Raw genomic sequence first — 22,785 nt, 5'->3', positions numbered from 1 at the left:
TAGGTGTCAGCCAATGTTCCATGTTTGTCAGTGGTGTAATAGAATGTACCTGGCCCCACAACATTGGTAGTGCCCCCCTACTTTTATGTAAAGAAGATGTTTTTCATAAACATATATTAGAAATTAGACACCCGAGCAGTCACTTGGTTTGCTTCCATTATAGTGGAGCAATGATCAGAAGTAATACATACTAAATTAGGTAGATTTAACTTTCCAATGAGAATCGACCCTTGCTGGAAAGATACAAACAATTGTAACTGCCTACGAGCCTACTGGTCAGAAAGCAAAACAATCTCATGAAGCCTGTAGAGCAACCTAAACAGCAATGTCAACTTTTCTTCCCTAAGTTGGTAAGATGTTTAAATCCTTGGCATTAGAAAAAGAAGAGCAGACCCTACATATATTATTGGGGTGCAGGGCCATGGAAGGCCAGATGGGGGTCCTGATTTATGATGCTTAATTTCAATGTGCTAAACAGATAATCTGCCAGATGGTCTGGGTGGTGGGTTGTTAAAGGGATTCTCCCATGATTTTTATGGTGTAGTTTTTATTTCTAAATTTACACTGCAAATAATTCACTGTACAATATAAAATTTAATTCCTGAACCAGCAAGTGTATTTTTTTTAGTTGTAATATTGGTGAGTAGGCACATCTCAGGTCATTTTGCCTGGTCATGTGCTTTCAGTAAGAGCCAGCACTTTAGGATGGAACTGCTTTCTGACAGGCTGTTATTTCTCCTACTCACTGTAACTGAATGTGTCGCAGTGGGAACTGGATTTTTACTATTGAGTGCTGTTCTTAGATCTACCAGGCAGCTGTTATCTTGTGTTAGGGAGCTGCTATCTGGTTACCTTCCCATTGTTCTGTTGGGGGGGAGGGGGTGCTATCACTCCAACTTGCAGTACAGCAGTAAAGAGATCATCAGAAGTTTATCAGAGCACAAGTCACATGACTGGGGGCAGCTGGGAAACTGACAATATGTCCAGCCTCATGTCAGATTTCAAAATTAAACATAAAAAAATCTGCTCATTGAACGGATTTCAATGCAGAAGTCTGCTGGAGCAGCACTATTAACTCATGCATTTTGGAAAAAGCATGTTTTCCCATGACAGTAACCCTTTAAAAGATTTTTGCTGTAGCACTGTACTTGTATGGTAGTAACAATACCAGAAGTGATTTACCATGAACTTATTATACTTTGAACTTATACAGACTCAACAGGAACACAGGCATCTGCTCACAAGAACTTAAAACTTTAAGGGCGAAGCAGGGCTGGAACAAGGGGTAGGCAGGTGCCTAGGGCCCAAAGCTGGGGGCGGGGGGCGCCAGGCACGTACCTTCTGTTTCGACTACCCCGAGTCTGGTCCCCTCTCTCCCCCAACTCTCTGTGCTGTCTCCGCAGTTCTTGCGCTTCTGCGCATGCGCGCAAGTTCACGAGTGGCAGTCCACGCATGTGAGTTCAGCCGGCGTCACGACCAGCCAGGTTGCCTAGGTCACCTGGCTGGCTTGGACCGGCTCTGGGGCAGGGGAACCGTTGCCTAGTAAAGATGTTAAAAAAAATGGTCTTTCTTAATAGTATGATGATTGTTAATCAATCAGGGTGCATTAGACAAGCTTTTCAAAACATATGGGTCTTTGAGGGGCATTTCAAGGTTTGGAAGAGGAGATTTTCATTGGTCATGGTGTGGAATTCTAGAGACAGGCAGAAGCTCAAGAGAAGTATTGCTGTTGGCAGTGGCATGAAGTGATGAGAGGAGAGTTGAAGGAGAGAGGCACAGCATAGGGAGAGTGAAGTAGAAGAGTTACAGTTTCTTTGAGGCTCCAGTGGACCCCTAGTAGTTGCACCACTGCATAAGAATACGCTTGAATGTTAAACGTGTTGAAGGTAAATGTCGGTAACCAGAATTTACATTATTTTATTGTAGTAAAACCTGAGGTAGGGGTTGATTTCTGTTTAAACATGCTGATAGGTGAATGAGCTGGATGCATAACTCTTTATAATCTTTATACTCTTTATAATCTTTATACTCTTTATAATCTTTATACTCTTTATAATCTTTATACAGCAGATCACAAAGAAAACTTTTGCAATATTTATGTTCTGAGGATGTGTTTGTTTACAGCTACTATCGATGGCACCTTCAGCATGTGAACGTCTACATTTCTAAAAAGCACAACCCTCGGGCAGTCAGAGAATGTTTTGACATGTAAATCAGCTGCAAAACCATGAGTTTGAAATAATTACATGATTATATATATATATATATATACACTAGTAATGAAGATAAGCACTCCAATGTTTCATAATTAGTGCCGATTTATTCCACTGGTGATAAGCACATTGGAATAAATCTTCACTAATTATGAAACATTGGAGTGCACCCATCTGGTGTATTGTGCCAATTTGAGCACCTAGTATCTGGGCCCCTGAGTAGGAAATGTAAAATGTTCTTTTCCAAGGTGAATTTTCAATTACAGAAATAAACTGTTTTTCACTAGCATTTCATAGCATAGCACTGGAAAGACATTTGAAGCAATGCCCCTGGAATTCATTATACATCATTATATTAAAAATGACAGACTGCAGCAATACAGAGAGGATATTTATAAACTAAACAAGGCAGATTCATCTCCTAAAATCCTCCATTTACATCATTAATAGGCTGATTCTGACACTCGTAATGCCATCCTGTTTGTGTATTCACTTGTGTACTGCTCCTTCATTTGTACAATGACATTTGAATAGAATGGAGACAATAAGCTTGCTGCTGTGTTCATCTAAGGTGAATCAATAAGGTCTATGACAGCAACAGAATCAGTAGAGAATGCTCCAGGATATTGAGAAGGATGGGAATGGAACTAATTGATGCCAGTCAGCTGTCATACCATTGAATACTAATAAGTATGCACTCGGGGATACGTAAGGAAGAGGCTTCTGAAGAAGTAAAACAACAGTTCTCTTAAAGGGCCACAGACCAAAATGTAAAATTGCACAATTGCTTTAATTCCCTAGTTATTTTTATCCTGTACATGGAAAAATGTTTTGGTTATGGCACATCAACCATTGGCTCCTATCAGCTCTGCTGTGTTCAGCCACCTTGTATCTATTGTCTACCTTCTACAGTTTATAGATTTCAACATCGGTAGTAGACTAGGTCTACTATTCAGTGAATACAAGACAAAAATGGGACAAAATATGCCTTTTAAAGGGACGCTTTACTGCCTTTTTCAACAATGGCTCAATGAATAGGGCCTTGTGCTGAACAAACTTTTTCCCTACACTTTTAATTAGGAATTATCTATGTTTTTTGTTACTTCTTTTTTTAGACAGGGCAATATTTGAAAATAAAACTAAAGCCACATTCTACTTCCTGATACCAAAGAGCAAAGTCAAACAAATCAGCATTCACTGAGAAGCCCTCAATCTCCTCCCTCTCCTTAAGATACAGTTCATTATACAGAGGGCTTCTCGGTTTGCTTTTTGGGATCAGGAACAGAGTCGGGCTGACAGCTGCTGGTGCTCAAGGCCAGCTCTGGTCCCTCCCATCTCCTCCATTTGTTCAAAGTGATCCACTGCAAATCCCACTTTCCCCTTGCAACCAGTCACCAGACCCGATCCCCCTTCACCCACTGCAATCAGCCACCAGACCCAAACCAGCTGCCAGATCTAATCCCCCTTTAGCCCCTGCCACCCGCCGCTAGACCTGATTCCCCCTTCACCCCCCACAACCAGCTGCCAGACCGAATCCCCCTCCACCCCCTGCAACCAGTCCACTTATAGAAGAGAACTTCCAGCATCTCGCCAAGACTTTTCTAGCAGCTAAGAATATTTGGCTAGTTAACCTTTTGTGTGTTTGTTGCACCTTGTGGTGGTGCTCCCATCAATGCGACTTTTTTTTTTGTAAATTAGCATTAAATACTGTAAATATCTAGTTATATACCCATATCCAATATCTAGATGCTTGAGGACATCACCACCATTTGCAGGCCATAGTTCCTGGCACAATGCACCCTCTAAAGCAATGATCCCTAACCAATGGCTCTTGAGCAACATGTTTCTCACCAACCCATTGGATGTTGCTCCCAGTTGCATCTCCATCCATCCTACGCGTTTCGCACCCATTCAGGGCACCTAGTCATCATGACTAAACTCCCTGAATGGGGGCGAAATGCGTAGGGTGGATGGAGATGCAGATTTATATACTTTTAACTTTGTATAAATAAAATATTCTTTTAGTTCAATTTCTCTGGTCCTGTGGATCCGTTGAGTGCCGGTCGGCCCTGCTTTCTTCTTTGCCGTACCGCTCCCTAAAGTCGGGGGTCTCGGGCTGGTGCACCCGGACCACTTTTACTACTCGGTGAGTCATTTACAATTTATTCTGGAGCACCTTGTCCTTTCCTAACTACCAAAATGGTGTTCTCAGTGGCCACAAAGAAGGTACTTATTTTTGAATTCCTGGATTGAATCAGCCGTTTCTCAGACAGCAGAAAATCGCTGGTGAAGAAACTGTTAAAGTAACATTAGACTTAGTTTGCCCAAACAAAAAATTCACCCTCCGCCTATGCTTGGAGGCAAGTTTTAGTTGCATAAAAACTAAAGTATACTGCCAAGTAAAGCCTCCTGTAGGCTGCCAGTCCACAGAAGGTCTACCAAATAGCCAACCACTGCCATTATTTGGCATTCCCAGGGGCTTTTTCATACTTATGTTGCTCCCCAACTCTTTTTACTTTTGAATGTGGCTCAGGGGTAAAAAAAAAGTTGGGGACCTCTGCTCTAAAGCAACTGTCCCCGAGTTCAAGATATATAAATGCTAATCTACTGGGTGTAAGGCACCACCAAAATAGTACTTTATAGCCCTCTTCAAGATGTTATTGTTTTAGCTTCTCTGAAATTTCCCCCATGCTAAATCTGTTGAGTTATCCCAATTCTTTCTCCCATGATTTGGTATATCAGATGTCTAGTAATTGCTTGGGAGAATTGATATGTCTATAAAGGAATGTGATCACTTTCATGAGTGTAACCAGTCTATACAGTATTGATTCTACCTCTTTTCTTTGTGGCACAGAAAATCACCATCTTCTTGAAACATTGCAGGGGCTACCTCCCATGGCAACGTAGTTGCTACAGAACCTTGCTACATCAGATAAGGTCTTGTCATTTTAGGACTCCAGCTTTTAATTAAATTACATTTTTATAACTAACATCTAAACTTTATGAGACGTGTGGCACAAATAAATGAGGTGTTAATGGTCTGTTAGTTTCAGATGACAAAAATTAGCTTTAAATGACTAAATCGGGAGCCATTTAAAATTGAGCAATTGAGTATGTATGTATTTAACGATCACTATTTATTTCAGTATATAAATCACTTACCAAATAAAGTAGAAAGGGCCAGCTCACAACATATCTCTGCACTTTCAAGGCGGTTATTTCTTCCGATACATTGGGAGAAAAAGTGACTAAGAGGTAGGTTCCTGCAATTGACAAGGTTCCGCCTATAAATAAGAAATTTTAAAAAAAACCCATTAAAAACGGATGACACAGAGGGTTGTGCTTTCTCTCTTTTTTAATTTAATATAATGTAGAAAAGTCCAGATATTCCAGGTTTGTGCGAGGCTGTTGTGAAATTGATAAGCATTATCTATTACAGCCCAGAGACACTATATTAGATGCAATAAAAAGAGCAAGGCTTCGCTCAGCCAGCCTATAAATCTCAGCAAGTTTTCCCAATATTACATTATCTCACACAACACAAAATAATAGACCGCAGGCCGAAACCGACATCATTTTATAACAGAGGAAATTCACAAATCACCAGTCACCCTGCACTAACAATTGGTATCGGGGTGTTTTTTTTTTTTTAAATTTAAGGCTATAAAATATAAATCCTCCGGCTAAAGAAAGTTTTCAAAATTGGTTCTTAAAAACAGTTGAAACTCTTCTGAAAATAACATTATGACCCTTTGTCGAAATTTGGGAAGGTCAGAAGGTCAATCCAACCTTGGCAGTGAGATGACTGATATATAATATGCAACGGTTAAAAATTTGAGCTAAAAATAAATAAATAAATCTTGAAAAATGGCCCCTTTATTGGAGCTCCTTATAGATATCTTACAGTCCATGTTTCAAATGAGGGTGGCAGTGTCCTAATGGTCCCTACCAGAAGCACAGTAGTTAGAGGACAGCCAAATTGCAGCCCTTAAAGGGCATGTAAAGTCTAAAATAGAATAAGGCTAGAAATGCTGTATTTTGTTTACTAAATATAAACATGAACTTACTGCACCACAAGCCTAATCAAACAAATAATTTATGCTTTCAAAGTTGCCCACAGGGGGTCACCATCTTGTAACTTTGTTATACATCTTTGCAAGACTAAGACTATGCACATGCTCGGTGTGGTCTGGGCTGCTTAGGGATCGTCATAAACAAAGCTGCTTGAGTTCTGCATGGCTGGGAAGTAAGGCGGGGGCTCCCCCTGCTGTTCATAAGTATGATTGTTTCCCTGCTCAGCAGTTAGGGACCATCTGACAATTCCTATCCACAGCAGTAAATGAAGGGAGAATTTTACTGCATACAGTCAGGTTTCTTATAAAAACGGTACACATTTTTGAATTAAAGTGTATTGGAGATATATTTCTTTTTTATTAAAGAAAGTAAAAATTGGATTTTATTTTTTCTGCCTTTACATGCCCTTTAAGTCACACAGGCAAAAACAGGCTTTGGTTCCCTATCAGGTCCGCCTTCATGTTAGTACCTATTCCACTGAGCAGTGTGCTAAGTGCCGTCGGCTCCCCTGCACAGCCAGAGAATTCACCGGGCAGTAGGGGAATAGATGGGACTTGTAGGGTTTTGGGGGAATTTGCAAATGCAAATTAGGTTTCGGATTCGATTCGGCATGGCAGAAGGATTCGGCTGAATCCGAATCCTGCTGAAAAAGGCAGAATCCTGGATTCGGTGCATCCCTAATATATATATATATATATATATATATATATATATATATATATATATATATATATAGACAAATAGTGCATGTGCCAGTTGCTTCCCATTAAAGTTACTCTGGTTTCACTCTTACCATGACAAGTGTATCGATGATTATTCTTATCACATGATAATAGACAAAACAAACTGATTATAGGTTGCCGAGGGTTATGGGACTATTGCTAAATAACTGACCCTTTGTTCCAGGCCTGTGAGAAAATGTTGATATTTTACAACTGTATTTATTAATATATCACATTTTGCACATCAATTATTATTAAAAATATTCAGACAATTGTTCACTGAATTCAAAGAAACAGAAATGTCTCCCCAAAATAAGGACATTTTTATGCAATAAAAAGTACTTTGTTATTCGAGCATAGAAAACATTGGCAGGACCAGTATTTATAGTATTTCTAAGAGCCAGTGTGAGATTAGGATTTAATTGCAGAAACAGCAAGATAAACAAACTCATGCGCAGCCAGGCAACATTCTATGAGAAAACTCATCTGGAATTCGCTCTCTCTCTCTGTTAACACCCATCCCAAAGGAGAATCAAGATTTATAAGAATTGACTAGATTATATCATATTTTTTCCTTTTAACATGAGCTAATTGCTTCCATACATGGCATTATCTGTCTGATAAGCGGCTTTTATATACTCCATCAGTGCCACTGAAATGGTTCCATCAGCAAGCATTCTGACATTTTCATTTCAACCTACAGTATATGAGGGATGCTTAATGTAACAGCAGAGATTTACATCCACACAATGATCATATAATAAAGTGTTTGTTTTGCCTTGAAAAATGTATGTAGTTTATATATAAACAGTGTTCCCTTTGATGCAGGAGTGTAACAAAAGTGCACTGCTGCAAGCGCCTGTCTACAACATTTCAATGCTATAGGGGAAGCAGGCCCTGTGGTCCGGGTCCCCCTTTTTTCCCGGGCCCCCCTGCGATTGCGGGGTCTTCTTCCTCTACAGTTATTCGACTGGTTGATGCCCAAAATGTAAGTGTGCTTTTTATCCCAAAAATCCATTCACACCCAGGGCCACCCAGGGTAAGAACCTTGGCTCAGGAAGCAGCGAGCAGCCAGTTACAAGGGGCGGTAAAAAGCCATCTCCTGTAACTTTAAGAGCCGAATTTCCGGGGTTTAACCCAGAAATTCGGCTCTGCTAGTGCAGAGAGCGATATTATGCTCAATGCACTAGCGACGCTGCTTTTTAAGTGAGAAGCGGGAGAGGGGGGCAGTAGCAGCCCCAAAATTGCCCCTGTTCACACCCACGCGTATCCGATTACAGTCAATGGGAATAACAGTTATGGGGGTATATTTATCAAAGAGTGAGGTTAATGTTCACCACAATCTGCTAGAGTGAAATTCAGCTGGTTGGCTGCCGTGAACTCCGATCACTGAATCTGCACCGAGGGGCAAGTAAAAAGTTAGGGGCATTTGCCTGGGGTAGCAGCTAGGCTGGGGGTGAGGAGGGAGGGGGGTCTATGTGGGGTAGGGGGGTAGGGTTTTTTTAATAAGCGGTTTGTTTCTCCTTTAAGCAACAGATTATAGGACGTGTTTTAGCCCCTGCTCCTAAATGTCCTATCTCGATCTGAGTTCTAGTAAAAAGCTGCCTATATCAGAGAGTGGGTTTTCAAACTTCTTAACCAGGGGGTTTAAATGTGATGTTACAAATATTAGGAGAAACAAGGTGCCCCAGAATAAATTGTAAATGACTCACCAAAGAGTAAATGTAATCCGGGTGCACCAGCCCCAGACCCCCAGCTTTAGGGAGCGGAACGGCAAAGTAAGGTATGAAGAAGAAGCAGGGCCGACCGAAAATGAGTAAAAAACGTATAATTTGCATCTCCATCCGCCCTACGTATTTCGCACCCACTCAGGGCACTTAGTCATGGGTTAAATGTGATGGGCATGATTAGTAATGACTTCAGGTGCAAATTGTAGGAAGTTACTTGTTACTTCAGGTGCAAATTATAGCAAGTGGGATACTGGGCTATTACTACAGCTGACCAGTTGTGAGGGGGCAAAATAGGGTGACTCCTTTAAAACTCATATGAGTTGACCTGGCTGTGTTTCTATATTCCCGTGAGCTAAAACACAACCATCCTAGAATTCATCATTGTAAAGCCTGAAATCTGAAACCTGTATCATGTAGAAAGCAGCAATCATGACGCCGGGTACCTTGCATCCAAGCAGGGCTTATGAGAAAGTATGTACAGTGCACAACAGAAACAACTTACTAATGATAACACTAGCTGGAAACCAGCAAAACAGATGTTTTCATTAGAAGCCGCATCATTCACATGGAAAATTATGAAGACGTGTAAATAAACTGTTCTGCGAAATAATTTGGCTTCTCCTTCTGTTGGAGCCTAAAATGATTGGAGAACTTTGTAATGAGAAAATCTGGGTCAGATCCGATTCATAGTTTAGAGACAATTTTCACCTTACTGGTAAGGGCACATGAGACAATTTTGGACACTTTAATACCATGTTTTAGAGTACTTAAGGTGCCTAGTACAAGTCATCATACGCAGGCATGTCAGATTTGTGTAACTAGGTCCGATTTGGCCACCCACATGCTAGTCCTTAGGGCCAACAATCTAATCATCTAGTGGAGTTTATGGAGACCTTTTGGATGAGGTGCACATCAACATTTCCAATAGCTCTGTGCAGTGTTGGATTGGGGGCCTGAAGCCGCTACTTCTGCTGACAGACCCCAACTTCAGTTTTTTTTGTAGTGTTTCCTTGTCTCCAACAGTTTGCTTAAAAAAACCTTTTATCAGGTTTCCTGCATTGTTCGAGGACAATATTACCCACCTGGAAAATAGCCTTGGATAGTAAGCATCCAGCACCCTGTAGGGAATTAATTCTCTCATCTTTGTGGAGGAAGTGTCTTGAATGACATTTTGGGTTTAGTCGGCACCTTATTGGCCAATCTATGGGGCCCTCTGATGGCTTGTCTAAATCACCCTCCGATTTAATTCCTTTCATTCAGATATTTATTCTGTTATGGTTACATAAGAAATTGTTGTTTCGTAAATATATAATTATAAATGCTCTCATAACTCAATAGAATATATAAATAATATTATCCATGGAACAGAATGCTAACAATGCTATTATGAATGCAAATCCTAATGGGACATCATCACTAAAAGTAGACTCCACATTAGTAAAGTATGGGCAGCGCCGGATTAAGTGGGCGGACGCCCTGAGGCCATGCTGTCCTGGCGCCCAGCCGCACGGTCCTAGTGCCCGCCCACTTACCCCCATCCGGTGCGAGTGTGGGAAGCGGCATGCCGCCCCTAATATTCTGCCGCCCTAGGCCCGGGCCTTTGTGACCTCACCACAAATCTGGGCCTGAGTATGGGCACTCCTGCCATAGGATTAATAGCATTTTACATCATGAGAATATTATAAGATGAACTTTAGCAAAAGCCACCCTGAAAAAGAAAGTTTTCACATATCATTTTTCTACAAACCCAGAAAAGAGGAGGATAAACCTTAAATGGGAAACTGCCTGCCCAGCAGAGGACACCAAAGCTCAGTTGGAGAAGGAATTCTCTTGATTGCTCCACCAGCTAATGAAAACCATGAACTTTCAGTCTAAAGCTGGCCATAGATGTAAAGATTTTTAAAAAGATCTTTTCGTTATCGTGAGACCACAAGAAACGATCGTTTAAATGTACGATTTGTCCATCAACTAAAAAGACCATTTCAAGCGATATTGCCAGGAAAATGGAGGGTAGCCGCTTGCTTGGCCCTGCAAACATAGATTGCACTGGGACCGATTTAAAATTTTTTAACCTGGGCGATCAATTTTCAGACAAAAAAATCGTAAGATGCACGATTGTTCGATACCCACTGACCTCACGATAGTTTGAAGGATTGGTCTGATTGCAATGAAATCGATTGATCGGCAACGAAAGATCTTTTTTGTCTTAAGCCTCAGTGAAGGAACATTGGTGAGAAGTATCAGGAGAAGCAGAGGGACATTGAGAACAGTTGGATGGACAGATAGGCTACTGCCAAGGACAATCCATAACGCATCAAGCAATCTACTTTATGCTTCATAATGTAACCTTCTGTACTTATAGAAAATAAGTGTTAATGGCCCTTTAATGTCAACTGTAAAAGAAATACAGTAGGCAGTCGTATGAATGATCCCATTTCCCCTGGGAAGGAACTGAATGTACGTTTGACAGCTTTTCAAATCACAATGGTATTTCTCATCGTTTTCCAGTACTGCAAGCAATGTCATATCAACATTACAGGCAGAGCTGTCAATAAGTATATACTATATGCACAGTCCAATTAAAACCCATATGTATACAGACACACATATGGCAAGCATCTCATTCATTGTGCTCCATTTGGTTTGAAAGGAATAAAGAAGTTGCTTTGCTTCCAAGTAAATGCTAAGTCATTTCTGGACTGAGTAATGGAAAATAGAGCAAAAGTAGGGGGTTTGCATTCCTCCAAACATGTGTATGCCATCTGAATTCTGCTTAAGGATGACTCCACTAATCTACATCAGCGTGGGAACTTGGTAAATAAATAATCAGAAACCAAGCGCCTGGCGGAAACACAGGGGTTCTTCTAGGTTCAAACCTAAATTTATGTTTCACAATCACTGCATGTTTGCTAATTCTTGCTGCTATAAAACCTGACTGCTACCAGCAATGGATTTACCTTGCAGCGACACTAAGGGGCAGATTTATTAAGTTTCAAATTGAAAATTTGAATTTTCAAATTTGAATTTCGAGTTTATTTTAGTGTAATTCGACTAGGGAATAGTCCAAATTCGATTTGAGTTAAAAAAAAAAAATGGAATTTCGAAATGTCCCTTTAAGAATTTGACTATTCGCCCTCTAAAACCTGCTGAATTGGTGTTTTAGCCTATGGGGGACCTCCTACAACCAATTTGGAGTCATATGGTGGACGTTTGAAAATCAATTTTTAAAAAAAAAAAAAAAAAAAAACATCAATCAAATTTGATTCGAGTTTGCGGATTGATCCTATTCACCCAAATTTAAAAAATTCTATTTCTTTAATACATTTTGATTGGTCTGTTTTTTTTCGAATTTCGAAATGTCCCTTTAAGAATTTGACTATTCGCCCTCTAAAACCTGCTGAATTGGTGTTTTAGCCTATGGGGGACCTCCTACAACCAATGTGGAGTCATATGGTGGACGTTTGAAAATCTATTTTTTAAAAAAAAAACATGAATCAAATTTGATTTGAGTTTGCAGATTGATCCTATTCAGCCAAATTTAAAAAATTCTATTTCTTTTTATACATTTGGATTGGTCTGTTTTTTTTCGAATTTCGAAATGTCCCTTTAAGAATTTGACTATTCGCCATCTAAAGCCTGCTGAATTGGTGTTTTAGCCTATGGGGGACCTCCTACAACCAATGTGGAGTCATATGGTGGACGTTTGAAAATCTATTTTTTAAAAAAAAAAAAAAGCATGAATCAAATTTGATTCCAGTTTGCGGATTGATCCTATTCACCCAAATTTAAAAAATTCTATTTCTTTTTATACATTTTGAGTGGTCTGTTTTTTTTCGAATTTTGAAATGTCCCTTTAAGAATTTGACTATTCGCCCTCTAAAACCTGCTGAATTGGTGTTTTAGCCTATGGGGGACCACCTACAACCAATTTGGAGTCATATGGTGGACGTTTGAAAATCTATTTTTTTTTTAAAAAAAAAACAAACCATCAATCAAATTTGATTCGAGTTTTCGGATTGATCCTATTCACCCAAATTTAAAAAATTCTATTTTTTTAATAAATGTTGGTCTGTTTTTTTTTCGAATTTCGAATTTACGGGAGTTTCTAGAAACTCCCATAAACTCGAAATTCGACCCTTGATAAATCTGCCCCTTAATGCCGGTGTATTCCCTTGGTACCCTAGCAAATCTGGGGTACTACCTTGGCACTAAGGAAGCAAACTGGGATCAAGTCCAGAGTTGGAGGGAGCTCTAGTAATGCAGGAAGGCCTGTTCAGGTTCAGGTTGAACATATCTTGTCCTGCCCTAGGAACATTTATTTGTGGCATAATGTTACCACCATGCAACAGTCAGGCAGCTACTCAAAACCAATGGAGGGGTAATTTGTTGCCCAACAAGTCATTCATCACACGGGCAGAAAATTGCACCCCTGTGTACCATTCACACATTAATCACTGGCTGCTTTTCCCAAGACAAATTGTAAGCCATGACTATCAATTGAACTGCATATAATAATAATCAGTAATCACTGAAGCCCAAGAGCCCTGCAATGTGAACAGACAACTTTAAATTAAGATGTCACTTTTTTCTCGTATAAAGGTTATTTATAGCAGTACAGGTATGGGACCTATTATCCCGAATGCTCAGGACCTAGGGGTTTCCGGATAACAGATCTTTCTGTAATTTGTATCTTCATACCTTAAGTCTACTAGAAACTTATGTAAACATTAAATAAACCTAAAAAGCTGGTTTTGCTTCCAATAAGGATTAATAATATATTCGTTTGGCCCAAGTACAAGGTACTGTTTTATTATTAGAGATAAATAGAAAATACTTTTTGAGTATTTGGATTATTTCATTATAATGGAGTCTATGGGAGACGGACATTCCGTACTTCGGAGCTTTCTGGATAACGGATTTCCAGATAACGGAACCCATACCTGTACCAGGTATATTTTAAAACGATTTCAGAAAACGCTCTCTGCTTACCTACTATATCGGACGGCCTCAGGGTTTCTTTCAGGAACACCACAGATATAGCAGCACTTCCTATGGGAAATGTAAAGAAACTGAATATGTATGTAATGTAAAAATGCTACATCTTCCTAGTTGTGACATTATATTAACCAAGTGATATAGGATCGTTTGGCAGCAGTTGTGGCTCCTGCACAATTTTACACAGTACATGGGCACCAAGACACATAAAAGTTGAGCAAAGTTGCTTATTTCATTAATGCTTGTTTTAGAAAAAAAGGAAACTTTCCTGGCTTTCCAAAATGGCACACCACCTTTTCATTTTTAAACAGTTTCCTTTATCTGCCATTATCCAGTCCAGTACACAGGTAGACAAAGCCGGCAAAGATCTGCATCATTGGTTCCTTTACTACCCATGTCTTTTTTTTTTTCAATTATGTTTATTGGCAATTTTTTTTAAAGTAAATAGTGTGATAAAATGAAAAAGACAATAGCGTGCACTACAATCTGTCAATTTTACATACCAGAAGAAAAAGACCATTTGCAGTCCGTTCAGAATAAAACATTAAGCACAACACTTATGGGGGAATGTAATAAAAGTAAGAAAGAGCAAAACAATTTGCACAAATAAGAATAAAAATATGCATTTTGCAATGTAATATTATTCCTTAAACTGTTGTTGCATTGCGAATTTTTTTTGTTTGTCCGTGATACGATTAAATTGTGCTTTATTAAATAATAAATAAGGTCCAATCATGGATTCTAGTTTGGTCAGTCTTTTTAGATTTTTAAGTATGGCCCTTAAGGTCTGGCCACATGGGCAAATTCGGTAGATTTGTCGCCAGGCGACTAATCTTCTTCGCGGCGACTAATCTCCCCAATCTGCCTTCCCCTGTCTTCTGCTGGCTAAAATGTAAATCGGCTGCGGGCAGGCACACGGAGCGCTTCATTTTCCCAAGTCGCCTGAAGTTTCCTCGTGAGGCAATTACGGGCGAAAACGAAGTGTTCCGTGTGCCTGCTAAAGTAAATGCAATTTTAATTTCTAATGTTGACATGGGCAAAGCATAAACCAACCAGTTACCTAGTTAGTTTAAGAGTTAAAATCGCTTGATCTAAGAACATCAATGGGTTGGTGGATCCCATCTCTTAAAGAAAGCACCTGCCACCAAACTTCACATTCCAATAACATTACTGAATATACAACAAATCTCAAATATAATCAGCATTTCCCACGACTTCCCTCCCCTTCCTTCATACCCATGTGTATCCAGTAGAACATCCCTATCACATATCTGTCAAATTGCATAGTGGACTATATTGGCTCACTGTAAATTAATGTTTTTCCACAGTTCATGTATATACAAATGTTTTTAAGCAAACTGGTAACCAAGCAACAGCTCATCGTGGCTAAAGTGCCTGTCAGTGAGGAGAAAAGACAGAATATGCACAGAAAGATAAGGAGAAACAGAACAGAGAAATAAATGTCTCTTATCTGCACAATCGCACCTCTATCCCATTTATTGTGGCTAAAAGATTGGCTGCCATAGCAATGGAACAACACAGAACCATCAGTGAGGTTTGCTGCATATTAAGGCCTTTTTCTTTTTTTAATGTGGCTTAACAGAAACACAAAGTGGGACTTTCTAACAGCAATGACTTGCCAGCCACAGCACAAGACTCAAATGGGAAAGGTACACTTGTTTTTAAGGGATACTGTCATGGGGAAATTTTTTTTTTCAAAATGAATCAGTTAATAGTGCTGCTCCAGCAGAATTCTGCACTGAAATCCATTTCTCAAAAGAGCAAACAGATTTTTTATATTCCATTTTGAAATCTGACATGGGGCTAGACATTTTGTCAATTTCCCAGCTGTCCCAAGTCATGTGACTTGTGCTCTGATAAACTTCAATCACTCTTTACTGCTGTACTGCAAGTTGGAGTGATATCACCACCTCCCTTTTTCCCCCCAGCAGCCAAACAAAAGAACAATGGGAAGGTAACCAGATAGCAGCTCCCTAATACAAGATAACAGCTGCCTGGTAGATCTAAGAACAACACTCAATAGTAAAAACCCATGTCTCACTGAGACACATTCAGTTACATTGAGAAGGAAAAACAGCAGCTTACCAGAAAGCATTTCTCTCCTAAAGTGCAGGCACAAGTCACATGACCAGGGGCAGCTGGGAAATTGACAAGATGTCTAGCCCCATGTCAGATTTCAAAATTGAATATAAAAAAATCTATTTGCTCTTTTGAGAAATGGATTTCAGTGCAGAATTCTTCTGGAGTAGCACTATTAACTGGTGCGTTTTGAAAGAAAACATGTTTTTCAATGACAGAATCCCTTTAACTTAAAAAAAATATGTGTTATCCTACTTTTTCTGTTTAAAGTAGTAATGGATCATTGTCATGGCTCACTTGGTGACTACTCAGTTGATAAGAGCCAGAATCACTCCAAGGAGAACTGCATTGGCATGTTAATGAGGTTATCTTATTAGAATCCAATACTTGGACCAAGGGCCAGATGATCAGCTCAGTCTGATTTAGCCCAAAACATAGGTGAACAGATCAGGCAAAGCTCTATGTGTTTGGTGAAATAAGAAGAAGGTTATCTTACATTATACTAAAAGTCCGTCTGATGTTGCATATACATCACTAGAGCCTATGATTAAGGGATCCATTCCCGAAATGCGTTAGGCATTGTACAGCAACCTGCCAATAAAGCCATGTCTAGAAGTGCCGTCCATTCGTTTAGTTTTGTTATATACCACATCGGGGACACTGAGGACTGAGCATCTGGCTTGGGGGAATAGCGAAGATCTGGATCGGTCTCCCTTCATTTTTTTCATATACATCACTACCCCTATATGCCAAGGGGGGGCCATGCCTAAATACAGTCATTCCTAGGAAGGCCTGGGGCTTGGGCAGGTGGAATATGTTGAGAAAGCAGCTCAGGGCAAAAATAAACTATTAATCCAGCCATTGCTATATGTACACAGCTGTGGGAGTTACAACATAAATGCATACATAGTTCTCTAAATATTTGGTATTACTATCATTGTGGCACTGCTACATTCTTAGGAAATGTAGTAATTTAATATGCACAGTGTGTAGGGGGGAATACGATATTTACTCCTATTTATCTGTGTTTCGTGTAGGTAATAGCTTCAAGGTCCCTCCGATTAACCATAGTAAACAAAACTTCCAAGCTGCCAGATGTTGTGGTGCCATGCAATAAGCGGTGTGCTTGCAGTATACAGTCTAATAAGAGTAATGTTACAGCTATTTTGTTTTGATGCACTTGGGAGTCATTATTCCCACTCAAATAGAAGCAACTCACCTATTACAGCCACACATCCTAGAGGTGCAATGAGTGTAGCTGGGGCAAAGCCATAGGCTGTAAAGTTTCCAAGCTCCCCGACTCCCATGAGGAACATCCCAAACCACCATAACTTGCTTTTGTAATAGGGTAAAGGGTCTTGCTGACACGCAAGCCGGACATGAGTGTATTTCTGAAACAGATTGTTTGGAACAATTAGTGTGATAAAAAATTAGTAAGTTCAATAATGTGTAATAATGAGCTGTGCCAGCTCAGCATATTGAGAATAACGCATACTCTCTAGTGCTCTAATGTGCAGAATCTATTATTCATTTCATTATAAGGAAGACAGTGCCCTTTTCATTTGGCATAGCAGATAATGAACAGTCTCAAATTAAAAAGGAACTTTTATTGTCACTTGTTTTAAAAATTATTTATTCAAACCAGTATTCAGACAGTTATTAGCCCCTCCCCTTCTCCCAATTACTTTTTATTCTTTAGTATCAGTTCTTGCCCTTGATGCATTACTTCATTAATGCAAGAACCTGACCGGAAACATTATGTAGCATTCTGGGATCTTAGTTTAAAAGCCAAGATGGCTTGGACATTTGGAGTGTCTACGGTGTCTTATAATACAGTATACATGCACCCAGATTTAACGCCTACTACCGGAAAAGTCTCAATGTTTACTTATCAAGTAATTCTTATAAATTATTTGTCAGTTTTATCTGCTGTTGCATTCCTGCTTATTTAAACCAACTAGGCTGTCTGGTTACTGGCACATATATAAACACTTCCAATTCTCTCCCTCCCCACTCCATCAATGGCTCATAAGTAATTCTATTAGCAGAAATCTAGGGTGAAGGGTGAGGGCACTGCAGTTTGCTCCCCATGGTGTCTACCAAATGCCTCGGCAACCACATGGCTAAAGTAGGTTTATAAATTATGAAATTTGAGAACAACGCCATTATTGATCTCAACCCCTACTACCCATGAGATTTCATATAGTGTTCACTTATCAAAAAGTCATTGCTATCTGCTAGGTCAATGTCTTCCTGTCTGGTTTGCTCACTATACTACTAGTGATTCCAACTACACTGGAAATCAAAACCCACTTCCAGATCTTTCCCTCCCCTCGTAATTGTTAGCCCATAATTCATTCTATTAGTGGCAACTGGAACTATTCCCAGCGATGCCTACTTCCGAATAGAGGATGCATTGGGACCAAGGGGAGATGAACAAGCTAAGTAGGGTGGCTAAATTCAATCCAAAAACGTGCAAGGCACCCCTCGCCTGTGCCATGGCTGCATGTTCTGCAGATCCAGCTAGCTGTACTAGGATGTATCACCTCTATTTTTTAAAAGAGAAAGAAAGGTTAAAACTAAGTGGGGCTCATTTATCAACACTGGGCAAATTTGCCCACGGGCAGTTACCTATAGCAACCAATCAGTAATTAGCTTTTTGAAGCCAACTGCAAGTAAAACAATGAATACAGCAATTTGATAGGTTGCCACGGGTTACTGCCCATGGGCAAATTTGCCCAGTGTTGATAAATGACCCGACCCCCAGTAAGCCTTATCAGAAAGGTCCACCAAAATATACTAGTAAACCCTCAAAGTAGTGCTGCAGAGTCCTCTGTCAAAAGAAACACAGCTTTTCTTTCCTTCTATTGTGTACTCATGGGCTTCTGTATCAGACTTCCTGCCTTCAGCTTAAACCTCCTTGCCCTGGGGCATGAGCATGCTCAGTTTGCTCCTCTTCCCCCGACTCCCTTCCCTGCTGTAATCTGAGCCCAGAGCTATAAGTGAGCCGGGAGAGACTCAGGCAGGAAGTGATGTAACACCAAGCTAATACTGCAGCTGATATCCTAAACATACAGAGAGCTTCTGTACTGTATGGTAAAATATTCTACAGAATAAATATAGCATTCTATCTTGCACTTTTGCAGCTAATCTATTGGCAATAAAATGCCTCCGTAGTTTTCCTTCTCCTTTAAATAAAATGCAAACCCTCAAAACAAATTAATGTGAATTGTTAACGATAGTGTAAAATTGTCAAAAACACTCATCCAAGCACTTTTGTACTGTACAAAATTAAAAATCTTGCCTTTTTCAGTTGCATTCAACATAGTTACATATTATTGTTACATATTATTGTTGCAATTATTACACATTTACTATTACAGGTCCATGCAGTATTCTGCTAGTGCTCTGCAATCCTTTGGTTTTTAATTTCGTACTCAGTAGTAAGGTGGAAAAAGTGAAGGAAAGTTCTGCACTGGATATATAGATTAATGAGTTACCTGGAGATTAAGAGAGATGCTTATTAAGAAACTTCCAGAGATTGACAAAACAATGCCGACGATTTCAGCCTGAAAAAAGGAAGAAGTTTGGTTAAGAACAATATATATAATAAAATCAAATTTAAAAAAAACATATCAGTCTCAGACAGACCTGAAATTGCTCAAAGGCCACAACGACCTGGTCCTAGGGTTGCAGGACTTTTGGGGAGACATGCCAACCAGCCGCATGTTCATTAATTCCAAAGTCCAGGGAGGAGCAGGAGATTTGATATTTAAATCTCCCATGTGTCAAAACTCCAGTGGTCTGGTCCCAATAACTGGGGGGGAGGGGCTGCTAGATAGATGCAGTTCTAAAGATTTTATATAATTGAAACCAAGAACACATGTGGTATAGCAGATAATTAGTGATGGGCAAATTGGCAACGTTTCGCTTTGCCGAAAAATTCGCTCAATTCCAGCAGATAATGAGGTTGGTCTGTAATATAAGCTGATGCTACAGGGCTGATTATTCAATTCTGATGCTAATTGCACTGGTTTCTGTGCTGCCATGTAGTAATTATCTGTATTAATTACTAATCAGCCTTATATTGTGACATTTCTATTCTATGTGTACTGTATATTGTGAGTGGGTCCCTAAGCTCAGTAAGTGACAGCAGCACAGAGCATGTGCAGAGAATCAGCAGAAAAGAAGATGGGGAGCTACTGGGGCATCTTTGGAGACACAGATTTTTACTGCCAAAGGGCTGTGGTTGCCTTGGGCTGGTACAGAAGCACAAAACATAATGTAAAACATCCCTAACCTTCTTCTTTGGTTAAGCTTTATTTCTCCTTTAAGCCCTCAAAACAATGTGTGTTTGGCTAAATCTTCTGATGAAGTGCCAAAGAGAGGCACGAAACGCTTCAGGTGACTAGACACGTCATGGTTTAGTTAAAGAGCTCCAGGAGGATACCTGTTTGTGTTTTTAAGGATGCTTGGAAATAAAGACTTTTTTTTATTCTAAAACTACCCGTGGTTATTACGGCTCCCGTCTATCTACTGCTACTTTGGCTAAATCTTGCCCAATCTTGCCCAACTATAGTCTGAATGAAGCCTCTGTATACAGATCTGCTCCTTATCTCTCTATCTGACAAATGAAGCAACTGGGGGGAAGGGAGGGTTTGTTTATACAGAGAGCACCTCAGTGGACTGCTGATTTTTTAAATAATCCTTGCAAGAACTGAAATCAAAATACAACTCTATTTTCAATTTCAGATTTTTTCCCTGTTTAATGCAGAGAAATGTTCAAGCTCCATTTATTGATTAAATGTAAAAGGGCTTTAATGAATTTTCTAAAAAACTTCAATCTACATTTGTCATTTGTGTATCTGCTTTACAGTGTGATAAGGTATTAGGGGGGCAGAGAATAACCTGCTTTTTATAAAGACACTTGAGGAGAATTCCTATCCCAAATAAGTTTACAATAGTTGCTGTAATAGCCCGAAGGCGCAGTAGGAGTGTGGACCAAGGAGGAGGCAGGTAGCCAGCCGATATCGTGGTACAAAGGGATGAGACGAGAGAATAGTCGAAGTCCAGGCAAAAGTTCAGTTCAGGCAGCGAAGAATCAATCCGATAAGACAGGCAGGAGTCGGTACACAAGAAGTCAGTAATAATAGTCACACCCAGGAATACTCAAAGTAAGACCTATATTTGGGCAATGACAGCAATGTCCAGAGACTTAATATAGGCCGAGTTTGGCGCCAATTGGGCGCAATGGCGTCATGACGCTGGCGTCCTGACGTTGACGTTTTGACGCCGACGCACGTTCTGACGCCGGTGACCATTCCGTCGCCGGCGACCAATCGGCAGACGGGAAGATGCAGGCGTCATAGTGCAGCGACCAGCAGGATCCACATGGTGAGACCAGGAGTCGCCATTTTGGACGCCGTCGCCATCTTGGACGCCGTCGCCATCTTGGAAATCTTCCATTTCCATTACAGTTGCATGTAAAAATACAGCAGTTTTGACACCCCTTAGATAATCACCCCCAAATGCTGTTGATATTTATGCAGCCAGGGCCTACCATGAGTCTAGCACAAATGATATATAAAGAATGCCATGAGTGAAAAATGCTGTAACGATGAATTATTAAAACTTAGTGGTGCAGGCAACTAATGCTTGAACCACACAGATTTTAATATTCATGTTTTACAAGGCAGGCCAACATAAATCACTAGGTATAAGCCGGTCCCAGGATATTACATCTGAAAAGAGGCATTAAACAAGATAAATGAATGTGCTGCTTTATTGAAGCTGCTTTATATCTCACAGACGGGTTCCTCCGCAAGGGACTTCCATGGTTAACAAGCATGGATAGTGAGCAGAGATCAGAACCAGTAATCTTTAGTCACAATTATCGTATATCTCTGTACAATAAATCAGTTATTATCCTGTTGTGTTGTTGTGCACTGTCTAGGAAGAAGACAAAACAATGTTATTTTTGCTGCACTATAGAATCAATATGGCAAATGATAGTCACATAGTTAAGTTGGATTGAAAAAGTCCCATCAAGTTCAATCCCTCAATATGAAACCCAGCATCCATACACTCACTCACACACTGACCCCTCTGACACTCACATAAATTCTATATACCCATATCTATACTAACTATAGAGCTTAGTATCACAATAGCCTTTGGTATTATGTCTGTCCAAAAAATCATCCAAGCCATTCTTATAGTCATTAACTGAATCAGCATCACAACATCACCCGGCAGTGCATTCCACAACCTCACTGTCCTGACTGTGAAGAACCCCCTACGTTGCTTCAAATGAAAGTTCTTTTCTTCTAGTCTAAAGGGGAGGCCTCTGGTACGGTGATCCACTTTATGGGTAAAAAGGTCCCCTGCTATTTGTCTATAATGTCCTCTAATGTACTTGTAAAGTGTACTCATGTCACCTCGCAAGAGAAACCAACCCCAACCTTGACAGTCTCCCCTCATAATTTAAGTCTTCCCTCCCTCTAACCAGATTAGTTGCGCTTAGTCTCTGCACTCTCTCCAGCTCATTTATATCCCTCAGTTATATATAGTATGCTCAACCCATCAATATCTTGTCCGGGCACAAATGACCATCATGTTTTGCCATATGCACTTCAGTCACTCCGAACTAGTAACATAGTAAATTAGGTTGAAAAAAGACACATGTCCCTCAAGTTCCACCTTTTAAATCTTTTTTTTTAACCTGCCTAACTGCCAGTTGATCCACAGGAAGACAAAAAACCCCATCTGAAGCCTCTCCAATTTGACTCAGATGGGGAAAAAAATCAGACCAGTCCCTGGATCAACTTGTACTATGAAACTAACTTCCTTTTCTATCATTCTTATGGCTAAAGCATCAAATTGGTCTCTTTGGGAGTAGTCAAGTAACTAGAACTGTGCAATTTTGTAATCCAAAAGTGTGTCCAAATTGTC

General features: G+C 40.0%; 1 protein-coding gene across 1 annotated transcript in view; it reads right to left on the bottom strand.

Moving 5' to 3' along the window:
- Positions 1-22,785, bottom strand: part of nipal2.S (NIPA-like domain containing 2 S homeolog) — a 48,645-nt gene that overhangs the window by 12,216 nt on the left and 13,644 nt on the right. Inside the window, 4 exon segments of the mRNA NM_001086029.1 lie at positions 5,376-5,497; positions 13,729-13,788; positions 17,054-17,225; positions 19,335-19,403. Of these exon segments, the coding sequence (NP_001079498.1) occupies positions 5,376-5,497; positions 13,729-13,788; positions 17,054-17,225; positions 19,335-19,403 (423 nt within the window).

Source organism: Xenopus laevis, chromosome 6S, assembly GCF_017654675.1.
Source record: "Xenopus laevis strain J_2021 chromosome 6S, Xenopus_laevis_v10.1, whole genome shotgun sequence".
Taxonomy (NCBI): domain Eukaryota; kingdom Metazoa; phylum Chordata; class Amphibia; order Anura; family Pipidae; genus Xenopus; species Xenopus laevis.
This window is presented reverse-complemented; position numbering and strand designations above follow the sequence as displayed.